At 37.2% G+C, this 14,150-nt stretch overlaps 1 protein-coding gene across 17 annotated transcripts in view; it reads left to right on the top strand.

Moving 5' to 3' along the window:
• The window catches only part of AGBL1 (AGBL carboxypeptidase 1), an 806,151-nt gene that overhangs the window by 277,167 nt on the left and 514,834 nt on the right, over positions 1 to 14,150 (top strand). For all 17 annotated transcript variants that reach the window (XR_011497368.1, XR_011497363.1, XR_011497373.1 and 14 more), the window contains one exon: positions 12,525 to 12,705. Coding sequence is in view for 12 of the 17 variants with exons in the window: in XM_070495693.1 (XP_070351794.1) it covers positions 12,525 to 12,705 (181 nt within the window). In the remaining 5 variants the exon portion in view is untranslated. The remainder of the gene's footprint in view (positions 1 to 12,524; positions 12,706 to 14,150) is intronic.

Raw genomic sequence — 14,150 nt, 5'->3', positions numbered from 1 at the left:
TCTGTTGCCTCCGTGTGCTTTATTTCTCTTCATAGTCCTTATGTGCTGTTACTGTTTGCCTTCCCCATAAAAAGGTAAGCTCCTGATAGCCGGGACTTTGACTCTTTCACTGTTATAGCTCCAGTCTCTATTATAGTGCCTGGTGCTTCTTAAGAGCTCAAAAAATACTTGTTGAATGAATGAATAAATGAATTTTGAAAAATTACTGAGTTGAAATGTTGTGTCACAACTGGGCATGGAGGGGTTGTTTATAGGAGCTAATTACAGTTAATTACACTCCTCTACTCCACTCCTCTACTCAGCAAACATTTTCTGAAAACCCCCAATGGGCACAGCTTTAGAAACAGAGAAATAAGGTAGAGGAAGCAGGCAGGTAGTGGAAGAGACCAAACAAGGAACTGGATTATAAGGTCACCTGGAGAGTTGTATACAGATGCATGGATAATGTATATCTGGATAATCCTAGAAACACACATAGGTCATAGGACCTAGGAGAAGGGGAGTAATCTCTCTGCCTGGGGGAGTCAAGGAAAGCTTTGGGATGAAGGGCAATAAGAGTTTGCCGGGCAGAGAAGTGGGGAAGGACTTCCAACTAGAGGCAATAGCATGGGCAACAACACAGAGCCATGGCAGGGAAAGGACGTGCTCTGTTTTGGGAACAGTAAAAAGCAGAATGAAGAATATTTATTTCAGAAGTGACAGAAAATGAGACCAGACAGTCTGGCTGAGGCCAGCTGGTAGGGACTTTGAATGAAGACGCTATAAGGAGTGCAGACTCCACTACAGTTTACTATGTGGAAGTTGATGCAGTCAGATTTGGATTTTTCCATTTGTTTTTGGATCACTCGGGCTGCTGCATGGCTGGACCAGTTGGAGAGGAAGAGGTTGCATGCACGTGTGGAGGAAGAGGGAGGGATTGTGTGACTGAGAGAGGAGGACTGAGGGAGAGTGGGGCCTTGGAGGTCCTGGGAATTAGTGAGAAATACGTTTTACTTTAAAAATTCCCTCTTTGCTATGTGGATTTCTTACAATTTGTGACAGAATTTAAAAGGGTTAAGAAAAAGATTCACGGGCTGCCAATTGGACGATCATGGTCCTCCAGTCAATCTCCATAGCTCATCACTGTGCAGGGCCTCTGCCTCATGGCTTCCTCCCTGTGGTCCCCGAGAATCCTCAGTGAGGTGAGCAGGGCCATGAGCATCTCCTCTCCCCCTCTGTCAGCGCATGTGCATCTCTTTGATGACAACTAAGAAATCTCTTCACAGAAAGAAGCCAGAGCATCTTGGGCTACATGTCATTCATGTAGGGGTCTGCAGGTCACACCTCAGGCTTTGAGAGGAAGGCAGAACACTCAGTTCTGTGAGGGCTGAGATCTGAGACCACTTCTTGTGAGTGATTCAGGGTGAACTGAGGATTTTACCTCAGCATTTGGAGGAACCACTAATGAAAACTGTTGGGAAACTGCAATCTGATCAATTTCTTATTCTGATGGCATGTGGGCCGGAAAGATCACAGCTTAAGAGTTTGTAAAAGAAGGCATGTGAGCAGACAGACCCTCCTAATCTGGGAAGAAATTGTGTGCTGGTGGTTGGGAGCAGCAAGAGAAATCCAGCCCACCCTTGGTTGTCCCAAGGCTGATTATTAGGAGTAATTACCTGCTCTATTTTCTTCTGCTACCAACTGGCTTTTGCCTACGTCACTACTTATTAGCACTTGCATCTGAATACTGGGAAAAGCAAAAAAGAGATGAAGCTCTATGTAATTTTGCTTCTTGTTAGGAGCTCTATTAAAAGAATACAGATGAATATAATAGAATCAAAAAGGATTGAAACCATTGGCTAAAAAGTTTTATTTTTATTGACTGTATTTCACATTGGCGTGGATGATCATTGAATTCAGTGCTGCAAAGACCTAAGAGAGCCTTACTTTCTAGGTCAGGATCTGAAATTTCAAAAGAGTTTAATTTCCCCCAATCTGTTCAATTAGCATGAGGCAGAACTGGGCCTCAAACCCAGCTTGCCTGATTCGTGATTTACATGGTACTGTTTTACCCTCAATGTATCATCATGTTTTGTCAACAGGATTCATTTCAGGTTTTCTCTGAAGTACACACACAGAATAATACATGGTCAAGTGAAAAGAGCACTGAGTTTTGATTCAGAATACCTAAATTTTTCTCTTGCTTTCTCTCCTTTCTAACCTTATGAACAAGAAAAGAATAATGCTTGTCTTGCCTACTTCACAGATTCGCTCTGACTAACTGAATAATGTAGGTGAAAGTGCCTTCTCAGCCGCAAGCTTCTATAGAAATGTCGTGAATGTGTTCACATCTGATCCCACATGTTTTAACAGAGCTGGACGAAATTATCTGTTAATCTGTCAGAGATCCACCAGTTGTGATAACATTGAATGCATTTAAAGGATGCTTTCATTTCATATTATTCAGGAAATTCTAAGAGATTACAAACATAGGAGGGGAAAGTGATATAACCTTTGGTGAGAAAGGAATGTCTCGTTATCTGCAGATGTTAGAGTTGTCTACCGGGAAATTTCAACATAATCAATAGAAAAATTGAAAAAAAATGAGCGTAAGAAAGTTCAAGAACTTGGAAATTCCAATGAAAACATTCTCACTTCTCTTGGAAGCTATGTAAAAAGAAAATGGATAATAGAAAACAAAACACATTCCTATTTCTGCAAAATGAGGAGATAAACTTCTAAGAACTTGTAAGGGCTGTTAAAATCAGCCAAGTTCTTGCAGGATCTTGGTGGAAGGAACATGGAAAGAAACAGAATATAGAAATTTCAGCACCAGGGGTGATGTGATCCTATACTCAGCGAACATATTATTCAGAACTGAAGACGAGATCAATTCATTTCCAGACAAATGAAGGAAACACAAAACGAGGGAGTATTCACTGCTGGCAGACCCATACTTCTAGAAACACTAAAGGGTGATTTCCTCAGGCAGAAGGAAAATGAAACCTCATGGAAGCTTGTAGATACAGGAAGGAGTGAAGAATTATTAAAGACTAAATGTGTAATTTAAATCAACATTGACCTTAAATATGATAAATATAAATGTTTTGTGAATTTTAAGATTTATAGTGAGAATTAAAATATAGCTGACTATGTTATACTATGATGAGTCAAAGGTGAATATTGCAATCTCTAAAGTAACTGTTTAAGGGAGAATAAAAGGATATATAACTGCCAAGCTAATAGAGGAGAAAAAGGGGCACTGGGGGAAAACACCCAATCGATCCAAGTGAAGACAAGATAGGAAAGAAAATAGATTAGCAATAGTTAAGATGAACAAAGAGCAAATAATAAAATGATAGAGTTAAACCCAAATATGTCATTAATTGCATCAAACTTAAATTGACTAAATACTTCAATTAAAAGAAAATAAAAGAATGTTAGAGTGAATAAAATATGACATCTAACTATATGGTACTTCCAAGAAATAAATTCCTACTGAAAAATTAGATAAAGGTTCAAAATAGGTACCTATTGTAAGTACTAACTAAAAGAAATCTAGCCTAGCTATATTAATACAGGTAAAAGAGAAGCTAAGGCAAAATGCTTCAGTAGAAATACAGAAATATCATATAACAATGAAAAAGTCCAGTTAGGACAACATAACGACACTAAATCTGTTTTCAGCTAATAATGTAGCTTTAACATGAAGAAAGAGTTGACAAGATTATAAGGAGCAAAAGACAAATCCAAAATCATCTTTGGAGACTTTTAGTATACATCTCACAGTAACTCAGAATAAAGAGATGTGGCATCAAGCAGCAATATATAAAATGTGAACAATATGACTAACAAACCTGATGTAATCGGTGTATATGGAACATGGCACTCAACAACATTCTTTTAAGCACATGGAGAACACTATAAAATTCCATCATACGCTGGGCCAATGATCTGAATGCCATTTCAAGTTCTTTGTAAAAGAATAAAAATATTAAAACCAATGAAAGTAGAAGGAAGGAAAAATAAAAATTAGAAGCAGAAATTTATGAAAGAGAAAATGATTGCAAAATAAAGAGTTAGCTTTTGGAAAAGGCTAAAGATGATATTCTCTTTTTGAGAATGATTAAAGAAAAAACCCTTTATATCGGAAATGAAAATAAGAGGCCATCACTAGAGATTCTTAAATATAATAAGAGGGATTTAAAAACAACTTTATGCCAACATATTTGAAAGTAGAGTTTTAAGTGAGAAATTATAGAAAAGTGTAACTACCAAACTGACAAAAGAAGAAATAGAAAATCTAAACAGTTGGATTTTTATCACATAATTTGAATCTATTTTTAAATAATTTGGATTTGTTATTATATAAGTTGGGTTGTTATTAAAATCTTCTGAGAAAGAAAATTCTAGGCTCAGAGGGCTTCACTAGGAAATTTTACCATAAATTTAATGAGAAATATTTATGATCTTCAAAAATCTTCTGCAGAAAAGAAAAAGAGGTCATGCTTTCCGGTTCACCATAACCTTGATGGCTAAGTCTGACAAGGACATTACAAGAAAGAAAAATTACAGGCTGATCTCTCTCGTGGGACACAGATGCAAAAATCTTTAAAGAAACAATTGAATCCAGAATTACACAAAAAGATAATATGTCATAATTAAATTGATTTTATTCCTGGAATGTAAGGCTGATACTACTTGAAAAAAAATCACTCAATGTTGAAATAAAATAACACCTAGGATTTGTTTCAAAATAATCATGTGACAAGTGGAGAGTGTGTGGGAGGACAAATGAAACAAAAATGGCTGTGAATTGTTAAGTTTTGTGGCTGGGAGATAAATACATTTGTGTATACTTGAAGTTTTCTATAAAAGAAAGAAAAAAAATAATGTAATTCATCACATTGACAGAGTACAGGAGAAAATCATGCATTCATTTCAATAGATAAACTGAGAAATCACTTAAAATAATCATACATAATTTAAGATCAAAAACCCTTAGCAAGCAGAAACAGAAGGAAACTTTCTTAATGTGGTAAAGAGTAAGTCAAAAGCCTTAATGGAGAAATGTTGAAAGCTCTCCTTCTGAGCTTGGGAACAAGATAAGGACTGCCACTATCACCAGTTCTATTTAATATTGTGCTGGAGAGTATAGCTAGTGCAATAAGCCAGAAGTTTTTTATTCTCACCTCTTGACATTTTGGACCAGATGACTTTTTGTTATGGGAATCTGTCCTGTACACTGTAGAATGTTTGGCACCGTCCCTGACCTCAACCCAGTAGAGACCAGCAGATGCCATTAGCATCCCACTGCCCTGTTGAAATAAACGCTGTAAGGTTTTGAGAGGAAAAATAAAACCATTGTTATCTGCGGAAGATAAGAGTAAATGTGTAGAAAATCCTAAGGGATATCGTAGGAGGTAAAATGTGAATCTCAACCCTTACATCATATCATAATCTAAAATTAACTTGCAAGATCTAACGTAAACAGACCTAAATGTAAAACTTAGACTAAAATACTTGCAGAGGAAAATCATTGTCGCATTGAGTTAGGCAAAGATTTCTTAGGTGGAACACAAAATATTGAAACCATAAAAGAAAATATGGATAAATTTGATTTTATCAATTAAAAAGCTTATGTGCTTCAAAATACAGAGTCAAGAAAATGAAAAGATAAGCCAAAGACTTGGAGAAGAATTTGCCTAACATGTCAGTTAAAGGATTGTATTTAGAATATATAATGAGACCTTCAAACTCAATAATAAGGCGAAAACCTGATTTTAATATGGGCAAAAGGTGTGAGCAGACATTTCGATTAAGAAGATATGAATGTGGCTAAAAAGCACATAAGAAGGTTGTCAACATCATGAGTCATCAGGGAAATGCGAATTAGAACAACAATTAGACATCACCATCTCTCCATTAGAATGGCTAAAATTAAGAAGCCCGACATATTAAGGGTTGGTCAACATACGCATCAACTGGAGCTCTCAAACCCTGCTGGAGGGCAGACAGAATGGTCTAGACTCTTTGGGAAACAGTTTGGCAGCACCTTATAATAACCTACCATAATATGAACCTTACAATAATATGCAGAAATTCTATTCCAAGTTATTCACCCCAAAGAAAAACTGATAAATGATTAAAACAGCTTTATTCATAATAGCTCTAAACTGGAAAAAACTAAATGCTTTTCAACAGGTGAGGGAATAAACAAATTGTGGTGTATCTATTGCTATGTGCTGCACTGGAATATAAGTCAGTGGCTAAAGGGACAAGTTACTGATGCATGCAACAACGTGGATGGCGCTCAAAAGCATTATGCTAAGAATGCTTTTGGCATAAGAAGAAGCCAGACAGAAATGTTATGTGCTGTATGAATCAATTATGAAATTCCAGAGAAGATACGCTGTAGAGATAAAAAGCAGATCACTGATTGCCAGAGGCTAGGGATGGGGTGAGGTGATTGCCTGCAAAGGAGAATGAGGGGAATTTTTGTGATAATAATAATGTGTCGTGATCATAGTGGTTTTACAGCACTACATACATTTGTCAAAATTCGTTGAACTGTTAAATTAAAATTGGTAAAATGTATTGCATGTAAATTATACTATAAATAAAGCTAATTAAAAAAGAAAGATGGAAGAATCTTTGTATATTGCCGTGGAAAGGTCTTCAGGGTGTATTGGTAAATGAAAAACATGCTATCTTTGGTGGAAAACATTAGTACAATGTACGTTATATAATGTATAGAAATTTTCCCACCACACCTCTTTTCGAATTTTCTCTTTTCTCAGAATCTTCTTTCATTGACATTTTCTTTTCCATTTCTGTTTCCTTGCCTCCTTGCTCACCCCCTTGCCCTTTAGTCAGGTCTGTTTTTATCCGCTCTCTTCCAGAATTAAGGTCAAATTAGCTGATTTGAGCTTGAAATCACAATCTGCTCTTTTGGCCATTTCTCTGACCCCTTAATCCCACTATCTGAGTCTTCAGCTCCAACAAGAACTCCCATCTGATCACACCCTTGCATAATGATTTTCCACAGGGCTTCCGTAGTTTACACGATTGTTTCCAACCCCCTTGCTGGGCTACAAAGGTCTGCAGAAACAGGCGCAGACAGCTTCGTAGCTTCCCTCCCATTCTTACCTTCCATAGAGCTAGCGCTTTAGTCACGTGAAATCAATTTGCCCTTCCTCAGGAATTTTGTGCTCCGTGACCTAGTTATTTTGCAAATACATCTATTTAGCCCTTTTCCATCACCTCCCTTCTTTCTTTTCTTCATCTGGCAAACTTTTACTCAAACTAAATGAAGCAGATCAAATGTCACCTCTTCTGTGAAAATTCATTTTTTCCTTCTTCTGTGGTTTACTACTACTTGAGAATATTTTGCCTTTATGAAAATTGGCATATGATTATTATTTTCTAGAGAGGCAAACATTCTAAGTAGGGATAAAGAAGATATAAAAAGTACCCAGATGACCTCTACTCACATATGTGTTTCTATATGTAGATACCTTCAAGTACATGTTACAACTGCACACAAATGGGTCCTTCTATGATACAACTCTTTGCCTATTTTTTTCACTCATTATGTCTCTGATATCTTCTAATGTCAACAGAAAAGATCTATGTGCCATTTTTAATGGTTGCATAGTATTCTGTTTTATGTATCATTTCCTTAACTAGCTTCCTGTGGATGCACATTTAAGTCATTTCCAGTTGCTCTCATTATTACAAATAATGTCGTAATGAGCATTCCACTGTGCTTTGAAAATGTCTTGACAAATGTCCCTGATCACATAGGATCATAATTATCCATGTGCCTGTCTTTCCTACTAGACTATTATTAGTTCCCTGAGGGCAAAAACCATTATTTCTCTTGGAATCTCCAGAACCTTGCAGAGTGCCAGTAGGAGCTTCATATATATTGTTGAGAGAAAGCGGGAATAAATGAATGGATGTTTATATAGTTGGGTACACATGTGTATCATCACACATGTCTTCAGTTCTTATTCAGTTTCTCATTGGCCTCGTGCCTCATATCTCTTAGGCATTATACAATTCTCTACTTGTTTCTAACCTCTTTTTACAGATGTCATTACCACTGATATTAATTCAATATGTAGCTTTAAGAATTAGAATATTGCCAAACTGTGACTCCCTGATAGATTTTGGTGGCCTCTGGAACAGATTTTATAAATTGCAGAGAAAAAAATGCAGATACCTGACACTCTTTGCCCTTCCCTCAGCAGAGATGAGTTCTTAAAACTGAAATTGTCAATTACAAGAAAAAACACATGATATGTGTGTTGCGTACTATTTACAGCTGTTGTCTGTTATGGGATCTCTGGAGCGTCATTTACTGCTACAACTGAATGGTCCCATAAGTTTAACTCACCAATACGACTGCAAAATTGTCTTAAATCACAGAGAGGAAGAGAGGAAAATCAACTAGAAGTGGCTAAAATGCTGCTTATGCCTTCTTGAGAACTCACAGTTTTCCTCATTTGCTTCTTCAGGATGCTCAGAGCAGCTTGTTAGGTCTTATGGTGTATTACAATATAGCAGATTATGAGCCCGAATTTCCAAAGGGAAGAAACATACTGTTGATGTCTCTTTGCAAGGGCTGCATTTGGTTTCTTGACTAATGCACTATGCTGTATTGGGTATCAGGTAATGGGAGCCAACTGGCCCAGACAATGAGAGTGTTCAGTTGGTGTTGAAAATTTACAAGAGCTTAAGTTATTTTTTATTTCTTCTTGCTGGGCTGGGAGCACTTACTATTGTCGTTCAATATGCTGTAAATGAACATAGTTCAAAAACTACAAAGAGAGTGATATGGAATTATAGAACTGAAAATAGGCTACTGATTGGGTACAAATTCATCAAGCCTCTTTATTTCTCAACAAGCTTTTTATTGGAGTGCCAAAATAGCTTGCTTTGGAAGGCGTGAAAATGATTGTGACAAATGATATAGCGGGAAAGTTGACCTTCAGTTAACTTCAACTGTGCTCAGCTAGCTAACTGAGATATATCTCTCCCCACCCCCAAAATTCTAGTTAGTAAGTTCTAGTTAGGAAATAATTAGTTTGACATGCAGAACACCCAATCCAATACTGAATTTCTTCAGAAACTTTTGTAATATCTCAGGTAGAAAGTGGTGTGACTGGAATTTGAACTCTGGAAATATGGCTCTAAAAATTGTTCTCTGCTCCAGTAGGCCATACTGTTTCTGATTAAACAAATACTTGATTTACGATAATGTTAGAATTGTTTTCCTGAAGCACAGTCTTTGGTATGTCTTTCTCCTGCTGAAAAACCACTATTGACTCTATTTCTTAAAGTAGTAGTTCTCAACTGTTCTTTTCTGGACAAACATTTTAAATATTCTTATTACAACTCCATCTTTCACTCTTTTCTTCCAAATCCAGAAAGCACACCTGAATCTATGCCATTCAAGGTAATATTATTATAGGGAAGACTTTAAATCTATTCTTGTAATCATATAAGTTATACTAGAGTTTAGCAGGATGTAACAGAAATGTGACAACCTTGGGCTAGCCAAATACTGGTTTATTGGTCTCAAATAGCCAGAAGCATTGAAGAAACTAGTGAAGATGCAATGTAACTGCTTAAGGAATTTTTCAAGAATCCAGGCTCTTTCTACCTTTATGTTCACCATCTTATCATGTGACTTTGATTCTCAAGTTGGCTTTCTCATCTGAAAGTATCATATCTATGTTCAAAAAAGGAAGAAGAAGGGCAAGGATGAGACACAAAAACCAAGAAGGCACCTTCCAGGTGAAATTGTGCCCTTTAATCAGTTTTGCAGAAAGACTCACCTCCTGCTATCATTTATATCTCATTGGTCACAATTCTGTCACATGGCCACTCCTACCTACAAGAGGATCCACAAAGCTGGGAGTTCTTTCTTTCCCCACACACATCAGGGGTACTAGTCGTAAGAAAGAAAGGCTGTTGGGCAGGCAACCAGAAGTTTGTACCATATGTGTATGTGTGTGTGTGTGTGTGTGTATATATACACACAATATGTATTACATGCCATCAAGTCAACTTCGACTCCTGGTGACCCTATAAATGAGTGATGTCCACAATGTCCTGTCCTCAACAGCCCTACTCAGTTCCTGTAGACTCATGCCTATGGCTTTTATGGAGTTAATTCATCTCGTATTTGATCTTCCTCTTTCCCTGCTGCTTTCTACTTTCCCCAGCATTACTGTCTTTTCCAAAGACTCCTGCATTCTCATGAGGTGCCCAAAGTAGGACAGCTTCAGTTTTATCATTTTTGCCTCCAGTATGTAGTTCAGGCTTAATTTGCTCTAGGACCCACTTGTTTGTCTTTCTGGCAGTCCAGGCTGTCTGTCTGTCTGTCAGTCTATCTATCTATCTATCTATCTATCTATCTATCTATCTATCTATCAATCTATCTTTCTATCTATTATAAGCAAACATTTACACTGTCCTTAGTAATCAATGATTCTTCAATAGACCCCATCACTGATCACAGTATACCAATGAGATGCTGAATCTATGGTTGAGAACTTCTGATGTACAGAATACAAGTCCAAATCCCTAAACAAAACCTAATGGAGGGATCTTACCAGTTTGACACCAGCCTACCTTTCTAAATTCATGTGCCGCCATCTTCAGTCCTTTTCTTCAGCCATTCATAGCTTTTCTTTATTCTTGAATGCACCAATTTTTATTCCTCTGTGTTCTTTGCATGTATCTTTTTCTGACCTTCTCTCTCTGGTTAGTGCTTATTTTGCAAGACCCAGTCTAAACAGCATCACGTCTTGGGAAATGTCCTTACCTCTCAGTCAGATCTATTTTTGGTGCTTTGTATACACCTCCACTAGCTCACTTGTCATTCTTTGCTTGCATATTTGTCACTACCAACAACTGCTTTGGCCTCTTACAGAACAAGGATTATAATTTATTCAACTTTTTCTACCCAGTGCCTCCTGCAGTTCCTGGAATATGCTCAAGACATCTGCTTAATGAAAAACAAAACCGAATATTATCCCCAACATACAAATGATCTACAAAGAGCTGAAGTGACCTGCTCTCACCATAGTCAGTAAAAATGCACTGATCCATGCACCTTAAGCTTAGATCTCAATGGCTGTCAACAGAAAGAGGTTTTTTTTTTTTGTCTCAATTGATCATTATAGTAGTACAGTTAGTAATTTAAAAGTTTATTTCTTTGTATCTTCTATTACCTGTTCATTAGCTCTGTTATTGAGAGTTACTGAGTTTTCTCTTTCTTTGTACAGAATTAAAGACACAGTTTCTTCCCTCAAAAAGACTACTGTTTAAGGGAACAAAAGACGTATTTAACTCATGGTGATTTGAAGGACATGGAAAGAAATGAGTAGTTTAACTTTTAGACTGTTTAGTGGCTGAGATATTTATACTTGGCAAATCCTTGATTCTTGTCGTTAGACTGGGTTTAGGAGTGATACAGAATTGGGTGAACACACAAAAGGGAGAGAGTAAAAAACACATAAAATTGGACAAGAGGTTAGAGCAGACATGGTGAGTTGCTAGTGTGATGTCACATCTTTCACTTCCTTTCCCAAATACATGGGGGACAGACATCACTAATCAATCAAACATGTTTTTCACCTGAGCCCAGATGTGGTCTTAGAATATGTCTCAACACTGAAATGTTCCAGATGTCTTTCATCAACAAAGGAAGGAAGACTAGCCTATCTTTATCTCATCAAAATGTTCTCCAGAAGGTCTATTCATGTCAATGTGCTCCCTGTGGTTGGGCAGAGAGTGTTACCTTGATTTCTTTCAGAAAGTGAAGAAAGTATTGCAACTCCAAGCTTGAGCTTCCAGGTGCTTCCCTCTTTTTGTCAAGTTTCTCTCAGGGATTGGGTTCAGTGTCTTAAAATAATGAAGTTCCCAATACAAGTTCTGTGCTTAACTTCTATTTCTACTGGATAATGAGAGGGACCATCCTATCCACAGACTTTATACTTGAGATGGTAGGGAACTAACATGTACTCAATGGCAAGCAATATGCCAAGTGCTTTATATTTGCATTTTCTTTGTTTTTATAACAACCACATGAGGTGAGTATCATTGTCCCCATTTTACCGATGAGAAAATAGCCTTAAAGAAATTGTCAGTTGCCTCAGATCTTACAACTGGTGAGTGATGAAGATAAGATTCAACCTCAGACCTGTGACATGCAGCATCATGCTATTGAACTCTGGAGAGTTAATTCCTTCTTTCATGGTCTTGATAAAATCTTCTTCTTGGCTTCTTTTCCTTCCACTAAGTACTTATGCTTTTGATAACAGCCTTGAGCTTAACTTTACACTTTCTTGAGCCTTGCAGACTGCAGAGGTAGATGGATAAGGATAAATGTAGATCAGATATATATTAGAAACAATCAACTTGTTTCGGACTTCATGCCTGTCAGGTGTAATTCTGGCCCCCTGGAGATGGACTTGATGGAAATGGAAAGTGTATTTAGGTTTAATTTTCTTGTGTTCCTTTTGCTGCAGGGCAGCGTCCATACCAGGTGATCACCGCCCGAGTTCACCCAGGAGAGAGCAATGCCAGCTGGGTGATGAAGGGGACCTTGGAGTTCCTGGTCAGCAGTGACCCTGTGGCTAGGCTCTTGAGGGAAAACTTCATTTTCAAGATCATCCCCATGCTCAACCCAGATGGTGTCATCAATGGCAAGTATGTCAGGCACTTGACTCAACCTGGCCCTCATTTATGTCACCACAGTAACATCTTGTCATTTTGCCCAATGGGTGTGATTAGAGAGGGCTTGGTACTCTGGTGGGAATAAATTCTCTTGGGCTTCTATTAGCTGGCACAAATAATATCATACTCTCTTCACACATTGATGTGAGTCTCATAGTTTTTTAAATAGAAAGGTATAGATTCATAGGCAATTAATACCAGAGGGGTGCTTAGAAATAATCTAGCCTGGTACTCCTTTTAAAAAGGAGAAAATTGGTATGCAGGGTGATCAAGTGACCTGCCCAGGTCATAAGATGGTTTAGCAGCAAAGTAAGGACTCAACCTGCGATTTCTTTGCAGTTAAGACCAATGTTTTCATTTGCTTTCTGATGTTTACTGCAGAGAAATGTTTATTTTCAGTTGTATTTTACTGAATTCTGGATACAGCTATAATAAGGGTGTCACCTCATCTAAATGGAATGGCTGAAATGGTTGAAAAATGGCTGAACGTGGAAGGACTGGAAAATGGTTGGCTGAAAGAGAGAAGGTACGGTGGTGCTTCTCCTCACCTAGCCTTTGCGTGCCTTGGGATTATATACTGGGAAAGATGGATTCTAGTGTTCAATGAAGTCTGTTGGAAGGGATCTGCATTTTCAGGGTTTGTGAGCTGAGGCCCAGATATCAGAGCACGTCCCCAAGGTCCCATGGCCAGTGGGTGGGGGTGGCAGGATTAACATTCATAAATACCTGTCTCAAATTCTGTGGAAAGAGACTAAAGCCCCTTCCTATGGCAATAGATAATTCTTTTTACTATAGAAACAGATGTTGGTATCCCATGGAAAAAACAGAATACAAGATAAACAGAAAAATTGAAAGAAAAAATAATTCCCAATGCTAAAAATGAAAAGGAACTTACAATTTAAAATATCAGTATTAAAGAAGCAAAAACACAAGTTTAGAGAACTGAGAAAAGAGAGCAACAATAAAAAGGTGAAACACGAGAGATTAAAATGAGAATTATAAAGAAAAAAAAGAAAAACATTTCAGAGATAAAATTTAAATGACTTAAAATAAATAAGAATGTTTTAAGAAAGATAAAACAGTAATTAATCTTTTTAAGAAAAAAGTAAATAAATGTGAAACATCTGAGAAAAGACCAGCTTCAAAGGATAAGCACGAAAAAGAATATTGGTAAGTTAAAAATATAAAGATGATAAAATATAAAACAAGATCAGAATAAATTACAAATGGTAAAATATGTTAAATTATGCCAAAATGCAAGCAAGTGAAAGCTATAGGCTGTAAAAATAAAATTTCAATAGGTACAGAAAAAAAGAAGATAAGTAAGGCATCCATGTTTTCCTAATGTTTCCTGGTTTTGTAGCTGCCAGACTCCATTTTTTTTTGGAGGAGCTTTTTGATGGGCAGAGAGTAGAGTC

This window comes from Equus asinus, chromosome 2 (assembly GCF_041296235.1).
Source record: "Equus asinus isolate D_3611 breed Donkey chromosome 2, EquAss-T2T_v2, whole genome shotgun sequence".
Classification (NCBI taxonomy): domain Eukaryota; kingdom Metazoa; phylum Chordata; class Mammalia; order Perissodactyla; family Equidae; genus Equus; species Equus asinus.
Note: the sequence above shows the minus strand (reverse complement) of the source record. Positions and strands in the feature narration are given on the sequence as shown.